The sequence below is a fragment of the Papio anubis genome, chromosome 1 (assembly GCF_008728515.1).
Source record: "Papio anubis isolate 15944 chromosome 1, Panubis1.0, whole genome shotgun sequence".
NCBI lineage: Eukaryota > Metazoa > Chordata > Mammalia > Primates > Cercopithecidae > Papio > Papio anubis.
In genome coordinates this window covers 168,856,709-168,875,372 of record NC_044976.1, presented here as the reverse complement: position 1 = coordinate 168,875,372, position 18,664 = coordinate 168,856,709, and the positions used below count along the sequence as shown (strand labels likewise).

General features: G+C 34.2%; 1 protein-coding gene across 23 annotated transcripts in view; it reads right to left on the bottom strand.

Annotated features, from left to right (window-relative positions):
* Positions 1-18,664, bottom strand: part of UCHL5 (ubiquitin C-terminal hydrolase L5) — a 53,110-nt gene that overhangs the window by 19,727 nt on the left and 14,719 nt on the right. For 13 of the 23 annotated variants that reach the window (XR_002518144.1, XM_021929196.2, XM_021929190.2 and 10 more), the window contains 5 exons: positions 4,175-4,300; positions 4,032-4,093; positions 3,822-3,952; positions 2,706-2,769; positions 2,493-2,573 (listed from right to left, as the gene is read on the bottom strand). Coding sequence is in view for 21 of the 23 variants with exons in the window: in XM_021929196.2 (XP_021784888.2) it covers positions 2,493-2,573; positions 2,706-2,769; positions 3,822-3,952; positions 4,032-4,093; positions 4,175-4,300 (464 nt within the window). In the remaining 2 variants the exon portion in view is untranslated. The remainder of the gene's footprint in view (positions 1-2,492; positions 2,574-2,705; positions 2,770-3,821; positions 3,953-4,031; positions 4,094-4,174; positions 4,301-18,664) is intronic. The other 10 variants (XR_001896684.1, XM_009191127.4, XM_009191138.4 and 7 more) reach the window with 1 other exon arrangement.

The following is an 18,664-nucleotide window of genomic DNA, read 5'->3' as shown; positions in this document are numbered from 1 at the left end:
ACGGACTGGATTAAGAAAATGTGGCACATATACACCATGGAATACTACGCAGCCATAAAAAAGGATGAGCTGGTGTCCTTTGTAGGGACATGGATGCAGCTGGAAACCATGATTCTCAGCAAACTATCGCAAGAACAGAAAACCAAATACTGCATGTTCTCACTCATAGGTGGGAACTGAACAATGAGATTGCTTGGACACAGGAAGGGGAACATCACACACCAGGGCCTATTATGGGGATGGGGTAGGGGGGAGGGATAGCATTAGGAGATATACCTAATGTAAATGACGAATTAATGGGTGCAGCACACCAACATGGCACATGTATACATATCTAACAAACCTGCATGTTGTGCATATGTACCCTAGAACTTAAAGTATGAAAAAAAACAAAAGATCCAAAGTCTTACTTTCATAGATATAGAGATTATAATAAAATTTATAAGGGAAGGCAGAGGAACTATAATAGTTAAAACAATTTTGTAAAGAAGAATACAATGAAAGGCATCCATCTACCTGATTTCAAGACTTACAGTAATCTACACAATGTAGTATCGGCAGAGGAACAGATAAATGGAACAATGGACAGAACAGTGAGCCCAGAAATAGACCCACACAAATATGCTCCATTTTTGCAAAGGTGCAGGAGGAATTCAGTGGAGGAAGGATAGCCTTTTCAACCACTGGTGCCTGAGTAATTGAATATGTACAGGCAAAAAAAAAAAAAAAAGACCCTTGACCTAAATGTCATACCATATACAAAAATTAACTCAAAATACATCATACACTTACATGTAAAACATTAAACTATAAACTTTTAAGAAAATAACACAGGAAAAAAATATATGGTCTCTACATCGAGACAAAGAATTCTTAGACTTGACAACAAAAACACAATTCATTGTGTGAAATATTGATAAACTGTACTTCATCATGATTAAGACCTTTTGCTCGTGAAAGACCATTTTGGGAGTACGAGGGGATGGGCTACAGACTGGGAAAGAATATTTGCAGGCAATGTGTTTGATGAAGGATTAGTATCTAAATTACGTAAAGAACTTCAGGCTCAAGAGTCAAAAAAACAATCCAATCAGAAAATGACCTAAAGGCACAAAAAGATTTTCAACGTCATTAGTCATTGGGGAACTGCAGATTAAAACCACAATGAAGTATCACTATACATCTGTCAGAATGGTTAAAATAAAAATGGTGATAACACCAAATCCTAAAAAGGACGCAGAGGAACTAGACCATTAATATATTGCTGGTAAAATATAAAATGATACAGTCACTCTGGAAAAGAGTTTGGTAGTTCCTTAAAAAAATAAATACCCATTTACCATGCAACCCAGCAATGACACTCATAGGCATTTATCCCAGAGAAATGAAAACCTGTAGTCACAAAAAATCTGCACAAAAACATTTATTGTAGTTTTATTCGCAGTAACCAAAAAATAGAAAACAATCCAGATGTCCTTCAATGGATGAACAGGCAAAAAAATGGTATATCCATATCACAGAATACCATTTACGAATAAAAAATGAACTACTGATACACTTAATAACTTGGATGAATCTCCAGAGAATTAAACCGAGTGAAAAAGCTAAGGCAAAAAGGTTACATATTGTAAAATTCATATATAGCTTTCTTTAAATCACAAAAATTATAGAATTAGGGATTAAGGAGTGAAGGAAAGGGAAAGGCAGTAGGGGAGACAAGTGTTTGTGCCTAAAAAGAACAACATAAGGGATCTTTGTGGAGAGCAAATTTTCTGTATCTTGACTACATCAATGCCAGTATCTTGGCTGTGATATTACACTGTAGTTTTGCAAGATGTTGCCATTGAAAGATAAAAAATACACATGATGTCTCTGTATTATTTCTTACAACTGAATGTATATAATTATCTGAAATTGAATATATAATTACCCAAAAATAAAGAGCTTAATATTAAAAATAAACCCTCAAAAACAAAACTCTATAAAACAGCTGTACAATTATCCAACAGTACAAAATATCTAGCCGGGCACAGTGGCTCATGCCTGTAATCCCAGCACTTTGGGAGGCCAAGGCTGGCAGATCACTTGAGGTCAGGAGTTTGAGACAAGCCTGGACAACATGGTGAAACCCCATCTCTACTGAAAATACAAAAATTAGCTGGGTGTGGTGGCATGTGCCCATAATCCCAGCTACTCGGGATGCTGAGACACGAGAATCGCTTGAACCCGGGAGGCAGAGGTTGCAGTAAGCCGAGATTGCACCACTGCCCTCCAGCCTGGGCAACCGAGTGGGATACTGTCTCAAAAAATAAAAAAAATAAATAAATAATTATTTAACTTAATGGAAATCTGCATGTTTAAGTTCTCTAAAGACAAGATGACATACTACTACATGAAATTTAGAGATTTTCTGAAATAGACTTCTTAAACGCATTAACCCAATCAAAAGTAGATGTTTGGCTGGGCACAGTGGCTCACGCCTGTAATCCTACCACTTTGGGAGGTCGAGGCATGCGGATGGCTTGAGCTCAGGAGTCTGAGACCAGCCTGGGCAACATGGTGAAAACCCGTCTCTACAAAAAATTAAAAAAAAAAAAAAAAAAAGTAGATGTTCAATGCACACTGCTAAAATAACAATAAAATACAAGTTTAAAAAATACTTAAAAAACAGAATATTATGCCAATAAGATTAGCTGAGCATTTACTTTTGTATCCTTTTTTCTATGACAGGCCTTACTGCACTGATCCAATCATCTTGATTGCATGCACCTAGAAAGAAATTTTAAAACAGTTAACACAAATAAAAATAAGAACAATCAACTTTAACATGCAAAAGTTTGGCCCCAAATATTTTTCTACAAATACTTTAACAAATTTAGAGCAGTAAAACTCTTCTTAGTATAATTATGTTGTTTCAATTCCATAAATAAATTTTTATAACAGACATAGAAAAGTAAGCATTTTTAAATATAGAGGCAGCATGTAAATCTGCATTAGATAAACTATTGATTGGTTCCACGCATGTGGAATGGCAAAAAGTACAAACAAAATGAACCCATGTTAATTTTTTTAAAATCTAAAACAGTTTTAAAATCGAACAGTTTTATGAATAGCGTGTAACATTAGATTCAACTAAAACAAGTTGTGTTGGACTTCAAACCTAATATTAAAAAAAGAAAAACAAAATTTAATGAAGTCAAAATAAGGAGTTAAAATTATTTTGTGAACCTATTATTTCAGTAATCTTTCAGAGCCACAGATTGTACCCTCAACCTTGATAAGTGTTTATCATTTTTTGCTCAGCATTAGAGATGGGGTGGGATCAGAACAAATCTATGCTTTGGCACAAAGGATAACACATTCATGCCTATTTAAACAGAGAACTTTTAAGAAAAATATTTTCTTGATTGCAAAACAATAAATTATACACTTCCAAATGAAAATACTTCAATACAGATGACAAGAAATGTTTGCTATCCTTTATGAATGGGTTAAAAATGACAAGAATAACTATTTAAGTTCACTAAGGGTAGTTTTTAAATGCTAAATGGAAAATAAAATATAAATTATGTAACCTATAGGTTAAAAACTAATTTTACTTGGGAAAAACTCAAAGGCCTCAAATGAACTATGGTAGTCAACAGGTCCTTCCTGTATATTAATATAACATACTGAAGAACTTAAGGCCTTCATTATTTTATGTTGCCTCATAGTCACTTTTACCTTGAAAATTTAAGCAGCACTCTGACTAAAATGAGGGTGAATACCCAACAGATTTTCCTCTGTCAAAAGTGAAACATCAGGGACAGGAACTGCATTACCTAAATCAATCGGTCCTTCTCTTAATCCATCTAATTCATACAGTCTTCCATTAACAGGAACATAACTGACAAAATGAAAAGCATCTTCTTCTTTTGCTGATGTCTTCGTATCAAATTCAAACATTTGCTGTCTATAGTAAATAAAAAAAATAGTGAGACTCAAAGAAGCAAAGAAAGAAACAGTATTTATTTAACATAAAGTCTCTTTACCTGGCGAAACTGTTGTGTACTTGTCGAATCACATCTGAATTGCTCAGTGCCAAGCCTTTCATCTAAAATAATTTTTAAAGTAGCCTATTAATACACAAACTTTCACAAATATGACATTTTAGGAATAAGAAGGTTGTACTCACAGCTGCATCAAAACTTTGTGAAAATTCTTTAAACTCTGATAATGTCTCGCCTAAATGGACATCCTGGTGGGTACAGTTCAGTAACACACTCACTATGGCTTGAGTAGCACAAGCATTATTAATTACCTAGAAAATATAAAAGTGAAGATATCAATGTGTTTAAAAAAAATAAAAAATGGTTTTTAACCGGTGACAATGATCCCAAAACATGAACAGTTTTCAAATTATATTTTATAAAGTCTCAGCATAAACAGAATAAATATGTTTAATGTCTATCTTAATCTATTTTCAGAAATTTGCTGCAATTCTGGAGTTGAAGATTCTAGGAAACCAAATGAACTCAATGAACTCATTACCAAAAACCAATCCTGTTAGGGTAACAAAACCAATCATCCTGATCGAAAACATAGCTGATTAAGCCAACAGAGCTTGTCCTCCTCTTCTATTCATTTCCTCCTAGACTCATTTCTACCTATTCAAATTCAATTCGTATTTTACTACTGAGCATAAGCTTCAAGTCACCTATGTGATTTTAGAGAAATTCTGAAACAACTCACATTAGTTTCTACCCTCATTTGAATTCCCAAACGGGGTATATAATGTCCACAGATTTTTTTCACTCAATCATGTACAGTCTTTACATTGCTATCATCTAGCTGTTAATTGTTCATTTAACAAATTATCTGGACCTTACATTCTAGCCAAAGGAAAAAACATTTAGATAGCATTTACTATGTGCCAGTTACTTTTCTAGGCACTTCACATGTATTATTTCTTTTAATCCTCTCAACGACTTATGAAGAAGGAGTAATATTATCATCTTCATTTTAAATTTGTAGAAGCTGAGGCACGGAAGTTAAGTGCCCGGGGCACACAGCCAATCTGGTTCTAGAATTTGTGTACGTAGCCATCATGCTACGCTGCCTCTGCACATACATGTGGTCTCTCCAACAAGATTATAAACCACTTTATGAACAGCAGTTTCTTCCACACTGCCTAAGCACCTACAGTACTGATCATGAAGCTGGAAAGACCCTCAGATGATCAGTGTGAATACCAGCAAGGTTAATCATAGAGCTGAATAATTTTTTAAATTACAGCTTAGTCCTACTACAGTATTATGCTACTATATTGTAATTAGTCTTTCCAATAATGCTAATTAGCTTATGATTTTACATTTTAGTAAATTATCTATTTTTATCCTGCCTGATTTCAGAAGAAAAAAATTCAGTTATTTTCCTTCTTTAATTCTTATAGTTCTCTATTTCTCATGTTGGTAGAGGTTTTTAAGGTCTTATGACTATCTACCAGTTCCTGAACTGCTGACTGAAGTATATTTGAGAAATTCCTTGATAAGACTGCACTCTCCATTACAGAACAGTCTCGTACTCCTACTTCTCAATAACTATAATAACATCACCATGCTTCTATAATTCTTCTCTTTAAGTATTTTGTATTCAAAACTGTCTTAAAATTGATAAATTAGGAAAAAGTAGTAATAGATCCAGAATCCAATTAACATTGCTGCTGACTTAAACGAGTAAATATTTTGACCTGAATCACAGTTTTTTAGTAAATTTGGATGAAAACTTTAATGATGAAAGAGGACTTCATAAATGTGGTTAACTAAAACACTGTAACACTTAGTACTCCCTTATCTTAGGTCAAAATTATCTAAGGTGAAATTATCTGAGGATAGCAGAGTGGGAGGAGTAAAGTTAGAAGTTACAATTTATACTTATTAACACATTCTTTCAAAATCAAGACACCTTAAAGATATAATATATATGCCCAATGCTAAACTAGGCAGTGAGGCTACAGCAAAAAATATTATCAAACATTTCTATAATCTAAGGACTTCGAATCTGTAATCCATTATTTTAGGATTTTAACAAGTAGAAAAAATTCTTGTGGTTACTAGGTTTTTTGATGTCAATAATAATTTACACTGTCCATGATATATTAAAGCTCATTTTGTATGTGTGTGTGAGAAGAAAAGTTACAATGTACAAGGGTATGAGAATATTGTCTTCAAGTTTTAAAATGAGTTTAGTGCCATCAAGTGGTTATGCTATACATAGTACAAAATTAATAAAAAACAGAAAAAAAAATTTTTAAGTGCATAGCCATTCATTCATTCGTTCAAATAATACTTACTGAGCAACTACTATGTACCGGACATTGTAATAAATGCTGAATAGTGAATAAGAAAGATGTGGTCCTTGTCCTCATAAATCTCACATAAAAATAATCTTATATATAGTCAAATAAAGTTCTATTTGAAAGAACTTTAACTCATGTCACAAAAAATCTATTGCAGTATGAACTATTTAGGTAGTTCTCAACTTTAAAAATCTTTAGCTTATCCTAAGTGTCCTACTTTAACTCTCGCTTCTAAGATATTTTAAAATAAAGCAGTAGAGTTCAATAGAAATGAGGCTAGAGCACAGGGTCTCAAGGAGGACTGACTCAGAACCTTAAGAGTTTGGTTTGCATTCCTTTGCCAGGATATATAGTCTTTAGTTAATCAGGACACTTCTACTCCCTATTTCTTACACACAATCCAATTCACACATTCATGATGACAACCTGATACTGAAGGCATTTGATTTTGTAATCCCCAGACTAGAGAATAATTTCTTTTCAAAGCTTATACAAAAGAAGAGTAGATGTCTGGAGGGATAATACAAAAATAGCTTAAAGTACTGCCTATATAGATTATAGTCAATCAAAAAACAAGCAAGGGGAAAGGATTCCCTATTTAATAAATTATGTTGGGAAAACTGGCTAGCCATATGCAGAAAACTGAAACTGGACCCCTTCCTTACACCATATACAAAAATTAACTCAAGACGGATTAAAATTTTAAGAGCAAGACCTAAAACCATAAAAACCCTAGAATAAAACCTAGGCAATACCATTCAGGACATAGGCATGGGCAGACTTCATGACTAAAACACCAAAAGCAATTGCAGCAAAAAATAAAATTGACAAATGCGGATCCAATTAAACTGAAGAGCTTCTGCACAGCAAAAGAAACTATCATTGGAGTGAACGGGCAACCTACAGAATGGAAGAAAATTTTTGCAATCTATCCATCTGAAAAAGGGCTAATATCCAGAATATACAAGGAACTTAAACAAATGTAGAAGAAAAAAACAACCCCATCAGAAAGTGGACGAAGTATATGAACAGACACTTTTCAAAAGAAGACATTTATGTGGCCAACAAACATATGAAAGAAAGCTCATCATCACTGGTCATTAGAGACATGCAAATCAAAACCACAATGAGATACCATCTCACGCCAGTTAGAATGGTGATCATTTAAAAAGTCAGGAAACAACACATACTGCAGAGGATGTGGAGAAATAGGAAAGCTTTTACATTGTTGGTGGGAGTGTAAATTACTTCAACCATTGTGGAAGACAGTGTGGTAATTCCTCAAGGATCTGGAACTAGAAATACCATTTGACTCACCAATCCCATTACTGGGTATATACCCAAAGCATTACAAATCATTACTATAAAGACACATGCACACATGTTTATTGCAGCACTATTCACAATAGCAAAGACTTGGAACCAACCCAAATGTCCATCAATGTTAGACCACTTACATACCATGGACTACTATGCAGCCATAAAAAAGGATGAGTTCATGTCCTTTGTGGGGACATGGAGGAAGCTGGAAACCATCATTCTCAGTAAACTAACACAGAAATTCTCACTAAACTAACACAGGAATAGAAAATCAAACACTGCATGTTCTCACTCGTAAGTGGGAGTTGAACACTGAGAACCACTGAGTGCGAACCATTGAGGAATAGAAAACCAAACACCGCATGTTCTCACTCGTAAGTGGGAGTTGAACAATGAGAACATATGGGCACAGGGAGGCGGGTGGGGGGCTAGGGGAGGGATAGCATTAGGAGAAATACCTAATGTAGATGATGGGTTGATGAGTGCAGTAAACCACCATGGCACATGTATACCTGTGTAACAAACCTGCACATTCTGCACATGTATCCCAGAACTTAAAGTATACAAAAATATATATATATATATATATATTAAGTTAAACACAAAAAAATTACTGTCAATCTTCATTGAGTCATAGCTACTGCAATATAAATTCATAAATTTTTAATTTTTTTAATAGTCAAGGAAAAAGTTTGAGATTGTAACAGTAGCTTTCCCACAAGAAAGTGATACTGAAAAAAAATATAAATGCTTTGCTCATGAAGACTCTATAAAGAAAGACACACAGAAAAAAGGGATGAACACCAGAAAAATAAAATAGTAAAGGAAAAAATCATTTTATACTGGAGTATCAGAGAACGTTTTTTTACAAATGTGAAATTTTAATAGGGGTTTGAAAGCTTGGTAGGAGCTAGAGAATAGAGAAGTAAATTCATTTTAAAAAGTGAGAACAGTTTGAACAAAAGAACAAATTAAGATGTTTGATGTGCTTGTTGTTCAAGAGACAATGAGCACATTGGTCATTTGTACTAGTGTGGTTATAGTCACAGTGGGGGTTATTCTTTACCTTGTTAAGTCACTGGCCTTGAGGAATTAGGAGTTTACCCAAAGAGTAAGACATTTTGAATACAGAAATAAAATAATCAAAACAGTGGTTCAGAAAGATTCAGTTTAAGTCAATTTACAGGAAGGACTGAAGGTGGCAAAAAGGAGAAACAAGATTAGCCAGGTTCCTACCCTAATAAAAGTATGAAATAATAAAGAGTGGTAGGCTAATATAATACATAAAACCACTATCACACAAACATGCAAGTGAGAAATCTAGGAATCAGAAATATAACTGAAAATAAAATAAGATTAAAAACAAAAGACTATTAATAACCACCATATGAAATGATTTTGAAAATTTAAGCTGAAATGAAGAAATCTTTTTAAAAAATACATCTAACCAGAACAAACTGAAGAAGAAATAAAGAACCACAATAGTCCCTTAACTATTGAACTGAAGCAGTATTTTAAAACATTCTCACAAAGAAAATACCAGGCCTACATGGATATACAGGTCAATTCTACAAAAATTTTGAAGAAATATGTCACCTTAATTTTATACGAATTCTTCAAGACAATAAAAATAAGGGAAAATTCCAACTCATTTCATGAAGCCAGGATAACCTTAATACTAAAACGACTCAAAGCCATTACTCAAGAGGAAAAATTAAGATACATTTCATTCAAAAATTTAAATGCAAAAACTAAGCAGAATACTACTATATTTAACCCAACAGTACATAAAAAGAGAATACACCCTGACCAAGTGGGCTTATCCCAGGTTTGGAAGAATAATTTAATATTAGAAAAATCCAAACATAATTAAATGCATTAACCTATAACAGGAAGAAAATACAGAAGATCATCTCAATAGAGGCAGAAAAAGGAATTGAAAAAATTTAATATACTTTCATAATAAACACGCTAATTAATAACAGAACATTAAAAATAAAAAAGCTGGAGTAAACATCATCCTAAATGGAGAACTGGTAAAAGGCATTCCCTTTTAAGTTGCAAGTGGTTTTACTGGAGGGTCTTAGCCAGGAACTAAGACAAGAAAAATAAATTAGAGTCAAAAGGATTATAAAGGAGGAAATAAAACTATCATTATTTATACCTCATATGGTCATTTTGATAAAAACACACCCACTCAAGAAAAAAAACAAATTATTAGTGATAATAGAAAAGTTTAGTAGGATGGCTAAATATAATATTAATAGATGAAAGTGAATTGCCTGTCTTTATGCCAAAGGCAACAACCTAAAAAAATAAAACTACCCAAAGAAAACTACTCCAAGTCATATAATAATCAAACTCTCAAAAGTTAAAGACAAAGAGAGGATCCTAAAGGCAGTAAGGTAAAAACAAGCAAACAAAATATAAAGGTGCTTCAATTCATCTAGCAATGGGGTTCTCAACAGAAACCATATAGGCCAGGAGGGAGTGGGATAAAATTTTCAAATTCTAAAAGAAAAAAAAAAGGCCACTCAAGAATACTCTCTCCAGCAAAGCTATCCTTCAAATATGAAGAAGAAGTAAAGTCTTTCCCATACAAAAGCTGAGAGAAGTGGACATGAGACCTGTCTTACAAGAAATGCTAAGGGCAGGTCTTCAATCTGAACAGAAAAAAACACTAATGTGCAAAACCAAAACATTTTAAGGTCTAAAATCCACTGGTAAAAGTAAATATACAAACAAACTCAGAATAATATTGTCACTGTGGTATGCAGTCTACTCATAACTCTGGCATAAAGCCCAAAAGACAAATAATAATACCAATATTATTTGTATATTGCTGAAACAGACAATATAAGAAATATGCATATTGACAAAACAGAAAGTCAAAATATAGGGGGTAAAAAGTTAAAGCATAGAGTTTTTTACTTTGCTTCTATTCTTCTCTTTATAATCTAAGTTGTTGTCTCTTTATAATAACATGTTATATGTATATATTTTGTAAGCTTCATGGTAAGTGCAATGCAAAAACCTGTAATAGATTCACTAAAAATAAAGAATAACAAAATAAAACATACTACCTGAGAAAATTTCTTAACAACAAAGGAAGACTGTAAGAAAGGAAGAGACCAATTACAAAACAACCAGAAAACAAGCAACAAAATGGCAGTAATAAGTCCTCACTTATCAATAATAACACTGAATGTAAACGGGCTCAATTCTTCAATTAAAAGGCATAGAGTCTCTCAGTTCATAAGGATATAAAACCCCACAATATGGTGCCTACAAATAGTCCACTTCACCTATAAAGATATATAGACCAAAAGGGAAAGGGTGGAAGAAGATATTCTGTGCAACTGGAAACCAAAAAAAAAAAAAACAAAAACAAAAAAACAAAAAAAAAACAGGAGTACCTATCCTTGTATCAGATAAAACAGACTACAAATCAAAGACTATAAAAACAAACAGAGAAGGTCACTACATAATGATAAAGGGGTCAATCTAGCAAGAGAATATAACTATTATAAATATGTATACATGTAACACCTGAGTTCCCAAGTGTATAAAGCAAGCGTTTATAGATCTAAAGCAAATACTATCTACTCTGACAGATCATGCAGACAGAAAACCAAAAAATAAACATCAGAATTTAACTACAAACTAAACCAAATAAACCTAACTGACATTTACAGAACGTTTCACCCAGCTGCTGCAAAATACACATTATTTTCATTATTTTCATCAGCATATGGATATCCAGCATATATCCAGGATAGACCGTGTTAGTCCACAAAACAAGTCTCAATAAATCACTGAATGGTACGATTTATAGTAAAAAAAAAAAAATACCAAGTTTCTTTTCAGACCACGATGGAATAAAACTAGGAATCAATACAAGAAACCTTGGAAAATACACAAACAGATAGAGATTAAACAACATGCTACTGAATAATGAATAGGCCAATAAAGAAAATAAGAAAAAATTTTAAAAATGCATTGAAACAAATAAAAATGGAAATACAGCATACCAAAATCTGTGAGACACGGCAAAAGCATACTAAGAGGGAAATTCATAGCGAAAATATCAAAAAAGTAGAAAGACTCCAAATAAACCAATTAATTATATACCCCAAGGAACTAGAAAAGCAGGAACAAACCAAACCCAAAATTATTAGAAGGAAAGAAATAATAAAGATCAGAGCAGAAATCAATGAAATCGAGACTTAAAAAAAAAACAATATTAAGATCAAGGAAATGGAAAATTTTCAGGAAAGGTAAACAAAATTGACACACCTTTACCCAGGCTAAGAAAAAAGAAAGATGATCCAAATACATAAAATCAGAAACAAAACAGGACACATAACATCTGAGACCACAGAAATACAAAGAAGAATTAGAAACTATTATGAACAGCTATATACAAAAAAATTTGGAAAACCTACAAATGGATAAATTCCTAGACACACACAACCTACCAAGACTGAACCAGGAAGGGATAAAAAAATATCAACAAACTAATAAGTAATGAGATCAGAGTCATAATTAAAAGTAAAGCAAAGCCCAGGACTTGACAACTTCATTACTAAATTCTACCCAACATTTAAAGAATGAATGCTAATTTTACTCAAACTCTTCAAAAAAATTGAAGAAGAAGGAATGCTTTCAAACCCATTCTACAAAACCAGCATTATTCTGATACCAAAACCAGGCAAGGCCACAACAAAAAAACTACAGACCAATATCACTGATGATAACAGATGCAAAAATCTTCAACTAAATAGTAACAAACCAAATTAAATAGTAACAAACCAAATTCGATAGTACCACATTAAAAAGATCATTTACCATGATTAAGTAAGAGTCATCCAGGGACGCAAGATGCTTCAGTATATGCTAATCAAGAAATGTGATACCAAGAAAAAAACTACCCAATTATTTCAACAGTTGCTGAAAAAGCATTTGATAAAATTTAACATCCCTTTATGACAAAAACCCTCAATACACTGGATATGGAAGGTACATACCTCAATACAATAAAAGCCATATAAAACAGATTCACAGCTAACATCATACCAAAAAAAAAAAAAAAAAAAAAAAGGAAGTCTTTTCTCTAAGATCAGGAACAAGACAAGGATGATCATTTTTACCATTTTATTCAACATAATACTGCAGGTCCTGCCTAGAGCAACCAGGCAAGAGAAGGAAATAAAGGGCATCCAAACTGGAAAGGAAGAAGTCAAATTAGCACTATTGATAGCTGACATAATCTTACAAAAATCTAAAGACCACCAAAAAACTCTTGGAACTGATAAAAAAGTTCAGTAAAGTTGCAGGATATAACCAAGCACAGTAGCTCACACCTGTAATCCCAGCACTTTGGAAGGCTGAGGCAGGAGGAATGCTTGAGCCTAGGAGTTTAAGACCAGTTGGGCAACATAATGAGACCCTGTCTCTACAGAAAATTCTAAAAATTAGCCACGTGTGCTAGTGAACACTTGTAGTCCTAGCTACTCAGGAGGCTGAGGCAGGAGGATTGCTTGAGCCCAGGAGCACGCGGTTATAGTGAGCTATGACTGTGCTACTTTACTCCAGCCTGAATGACAGAGCAAGACCCTGTCTCAAAAACAAAAAAGTTGCAGGACATAAAGTCAGCATACAAAAATCAGCTGCTATCATATATACCAACAGTGAATCTGAAAAAGAAATTAAGAAAAAAAATCCTATTTAAAAGACCTACAAAGAATATAAAATAGGCCAGGTGCAGTGGCTCAAGCCTATAATCCCAGTACTTTGGGAGCCCAAGGCAGGCAGATCACTTGAGGCCAGGAGTTTGAGATCAACCTGGCCAATATGGCAACATCCTGTCTCTACTAAAAATACAAAAATTAGCCTGGCATGTGGCACATGCCTGTAATCCCAGCTACTCAGGAGGCTGAGGCACGAGAATAGCTTGAACTTGGGAGGTGAGGTGGAGATGAGCCAAGATTGTGTCACTACACTCCAGCGTGGGTGATTGAGTGAGACTATGTCTCAAAAAAAAAGAAGAATATAAAATACCTAGGAATCAATTTAACCTAAGAAGTACAAGATCTACACAAGGACAAGTATAAAGTACTAATGAAGAGTTTACCAAAAACTGGATATTCCATGCCCATGAACTGGAAGAATTAATATTGTTAAAATGACAATTCTACTGAAAGCAATGGACAGATTCAATGCACTCCCTATCAAAATACCAATGGCATTCTTCACAGAAACAGAAAAAGCAATTCCAAAATTTATACGGAACACAAAAGACCCAGGATGGCCAAAGCAATCCTGAGCAAAAAGAACAAAATTGGAAGAATCACATTATCTGACTTCAAAATAGACTATAAAGCTGTAATAACCAAATCAACAGGATTGCAGCATAAATAGACACATAGACCAATGGAACAGAATAGAGAATCCAGATATAAATCCATGCATTTACAGATAAATCATTTTCAACAAAGATGCCAAGAATATACAATAGAGAAAGGGTAGCCTCTCCAATAAATGGTTCTGGGAAAACTGGATAACCATTGCAGAAAAAACAAACTAGATCCCACTACCCCACCATACACAAAAATCAAATCAAAGTGGATTAAAGACTTAAATATAAGACTTGAAACTATGAAACTACTACAAGAAAGCACTGGGGAAAATTTCCAGGACATTGGTTGGGGCAAAAAATTTTTAGTAAGACCTCAAAAAAACACAAACAACAAAATCAAAAATAAATGAATAGGATTATATCAAACTAAGAAGCTTCTGCATAACAAAGGAACCAATCAACAAAGTAAAGAGACAACCCACAGAACAGGAGAAAATATTTGCAAACTACCCATTTTACAAGGGATTAACAACCAGGATATATAAGAAGCTCAAGCAACTCAATAGGAAAATATTAAAAAATCAGATTTAAAAATGGGCAGAAAATCTGAATAGACATTTCCCAAAAGACATACAAATGGCCAGCAGGTATATAAAAAAATGCTCAACAGCATTAATCATCAGAGTAATGTAAATCAAAACCAAAACGTTATCATCTCACCCAAGTTAAAATGGCTTTTAACAAAAAGGGAATGACAGGTTAAGTGGTGAGGATGTGGAGAAAGGGGAAGGAACTCTCATAAACACTACTGGTAGAAATGTAAATTAGTACAGCTACCATGGAAAACTGTCTGGAGGTTATTAAAAACTAAAAAGAGAACTACTGTATAATCCAGCAATCCACTACTAGGTATACAGATCCAAAAGAAGGGAAATAAATATATCAAAGAGATATCTGCACTCCTATGTTTTTATTATGGCACTATTAGTAATAGCCAAAATATATAATCAACTTAAGTGTCCATCAATGGATGAATGGATAAAGAAAATGTAGCATATATATACACACACACACACATATATACACACACACACACAATGTGAGATTATTCAGCCATAAAAAAGAATGAAATCCTGTTATTTGGAGCAATATGGAAATGGAGGTCATTACGTTAAATGAAATAAGCCAAGCACAGAAAGACAAATATCTCATGTTCTCACTCACATGTGAAAGCTAAAACAGCGAATCTTCAGGATAGAAAGTAGACTGATGGTTGCCAGAGGCTGGGAAGGGTGGGGTGGTGAAGGGGATGAAGGGAGTTTGATTAATGGGTACAAATATACAGTTTGATAGAAGAAAGAAGACCTAGTGTTTGACAAATCAGTAGGGTGCCCATTGTTTACAATAATCTATCATATATTTCAAAATAGCTATAAGAGGATAATTTGAATGTTTCTAGCATAAAGACAAATATTTAAGGGATTGATATCCCAATTACACTAATTTGATCTTTATAAATTATATGAATGTATTAAATTATCACATGTATCCCCAAAATATGTACATCTACTATGTATCAACAAAATTTTTTTTTTAAAAAAAGCTCAATTAACCCCACTGAAAAATAACATAAACAAGAATTTCACAGAGGAAATACATATTGGCCACTAAGCATATGAAGAGCATTTCAACATGATTAGTGATCAGGGAGACATAAGCCAAGACAAAAATGAAGTAGCATTTTGGAACCAATTAGCTGACAAAAATTTAAAAGCCTAGCAATGCCACGTGTTGTAATATGTGGCTTTGTAACAACTCTTACATATTGCTAGTGGAAGTGCAAATTCGAACAGCTACTTCAGAAAACGTTTGGATATTTCCTCCAAAAGTTGCACATTTACATATTAGAGGAAATAGTCATTCTACTTCTAGGTATATACCAGGAGAAACTTGCACATGTACAAAAAATGTTTACAGCAACACAATTCACAGTAACTCAAATTGAAAACCCAAAGAACAAACTACAGAAGAGTAAGTAAACTGTAGCATGTTAGTGCAGTTGGTATCATACAGCATGCAAAATAAATTAACTATCATAATAAACTTACAGATGAATCTTAACAATATAATATTAAGTGAAAAAAGTAGGCTAGGCATAATGGTTCACATCTGTAATCCCAGTATTCTGTGAGGGCAAAGGTGGGAGAATCATTTGATTCTAGGAGTTAGAGACCAGCCTGGGTAACAAAATGAGATTCTGTCTCTACAAAAAATATAAAAAATTAGCAGGGCATAGTGGTGTGCATTCGTAATACCAGCTACTCAGAAGGCTAAAGAAGGAGGTTGAGGCTACAATGAGCTGTGATCACACCATTGCACTCCAGCCTGGGTGACAGAGCAAGATCCTGTCTCCAAAAACAAACAAACAAACAAACAAAAAACAAACAAACAAAAAACACTCCCAAAATTTATATAGATTTATATACTTTATATATAAATTTATATAAATTTATATACTTTTATCAAGTTAAAATTTTATTTACAAACACCTTTTTCAGGATTACAAAAAATATACATAAAAAGGAAATGGTAAACAGAATTCAACATAAGGGTTACTTACACTGGATGGAGAGAGGGAAGATGAGAAGTACATTGAATGATGGGTGGGACAGAAGGAAATCACATAGATAAGTTTATTTTGGTGGTAGGTTCTTAGGTACTTACTTTGTTTCTTAAAATAATCAAATAAATAAAAGGAGATGGTGAGTAAACCAATCATATATATGTGTTATTAACCAAGGATTCTTATAATCCCATTCTGGGTACCTTAAGAGTAACTTTTTAGGAAAAAAGAAAAACAGCCATCATCATAATGTCTTCCTCCTCTGTCCTCACATCTAATCTATCACACATTAAAGGCGCTAATAGTTGATCTCTAAATATTATCCAAATCTATTCACATCTCTCTTTACTTCCAGTTTTTTGTTTACTATCACATGGGCTTCTGCAAAAGCCTCCTAACTTACATCTACTCATGTCCTACACTACTTCTCAAATGTAATCCCAACACTGGAGCCAAAATGGCCTCTTCTAAATGAAAATCTGTTCATGACACTCACTTCAGTAACTTTCTATTACTCTAAAGATACAAACAAAAGTCTCAATCACAGCCTAAAATGCCCTGTAAAATCTGACCTCTGTCTGCATCTGTAGGCTAGAGTATATAAATTTTATCTAGGCTCATGACCACCTGGAATGAAGACAACTTTCTTAGTGTCTTCTACTGCTAACTCAAATGACTGAGTTTTGGCCAGAGACAAGTATGCATGTGACATGGGCAAATTCTATAAAAGGGAAGGGAGTGTGCTTTCCCCTTCCTCCTGTCTGAATACAGAATTGAGAAAGAATGGCTGAAGCTCCAGAGATCATCTTGGACCATGAGATAACCTTTGGAACAGAAAACATACACAAAGGAGCAAAACAAAAGTGCCTCGAGCCTTGACAGCTCTTAAATATTACTTAAAAAAAACAAAACTATTTCTTATATTGTTTCTCTATGCCTATGCCTAACTGTACCTAATCCTGGCTAACATTATTTCCTGTTCTGCTTCATATCACATGACATCTCCCCTTTGCTGTACACAATTCAGCTACATTGGTCTTCCAGTACCTTTTACTAGTCTTATTCACTTTTGCTATAAAGCTATAATTAATCTGGAATGATCCTGAACCTCTCTCCCCTAGTTAATACCTACTTAACCTTTAGATTTCAGCTGAACTGTCACTTACTCAGAGAGGCTTTCTCTCTGACAAGGTGAAGTCCCACTTTTATGAATATAGTAAAGAAATTAACCTTGCCCAAAGAGAGGTCAGGGCTTTGCCCTTGGTTTCTGCGAGATGAGCTCTAAGTCCTTGAAAAGTCATGCCTAAGAGTGTCTTTGTTTACCTGGGAGCTTTGGGCCACAATGATAGTCTAACAATGTGACTTGGGTGGAGGGGCCGTATTGGGTCAAGATTATCAGCTCAACCTCCTGTGGGGCTGGAGACTAAGGTCAGCCACATGGGTGGCCAACCAGGTCTATGTGACCAAGGCCCAGTAAAAACTTTGGACACCAAGAATCAGATGAGGTTCCCTGGATGGCAATACTCTGCATATTGTCACACAGCATTGCCAGAATAGTGAGCACTGTCTGTGACACTACTAGGAGAAGACAACTGGAAGCTCTGCACATGGAACTTTCCTGAACTCTGCCCCACGTGGCTCTTCACTTGGCTAATTTAAATCTACATTCTTTTGTTGTAGTAAGCCATAATCACGAGTATAGCAGCTTTCAGTGACATCTATGAGTCTTCTAACCAATTATAGAACCTGAGGATGATCTGGGGACCCCCCCATCACAAGGCTGCAATGCTGTCAGAAGTGAAGGTGGTCCTGAGGATCCCGAACTCTGCGGTTAAGTGTTCAAAGTGAGGGTAGTTTCGTGGACAGTTCCTAAACTTCGTAATATAGTTCTCATTTCACTCCATTCAGCACTTAGCATCATTGTAATTTTATATTTAATTGATTAATATCAGTTGCTTCCACTAAACTTTAAGCATATTTGAGGGCAGAAATCATGGCACTTTTTCATTCTCGAAGCACCACAGTA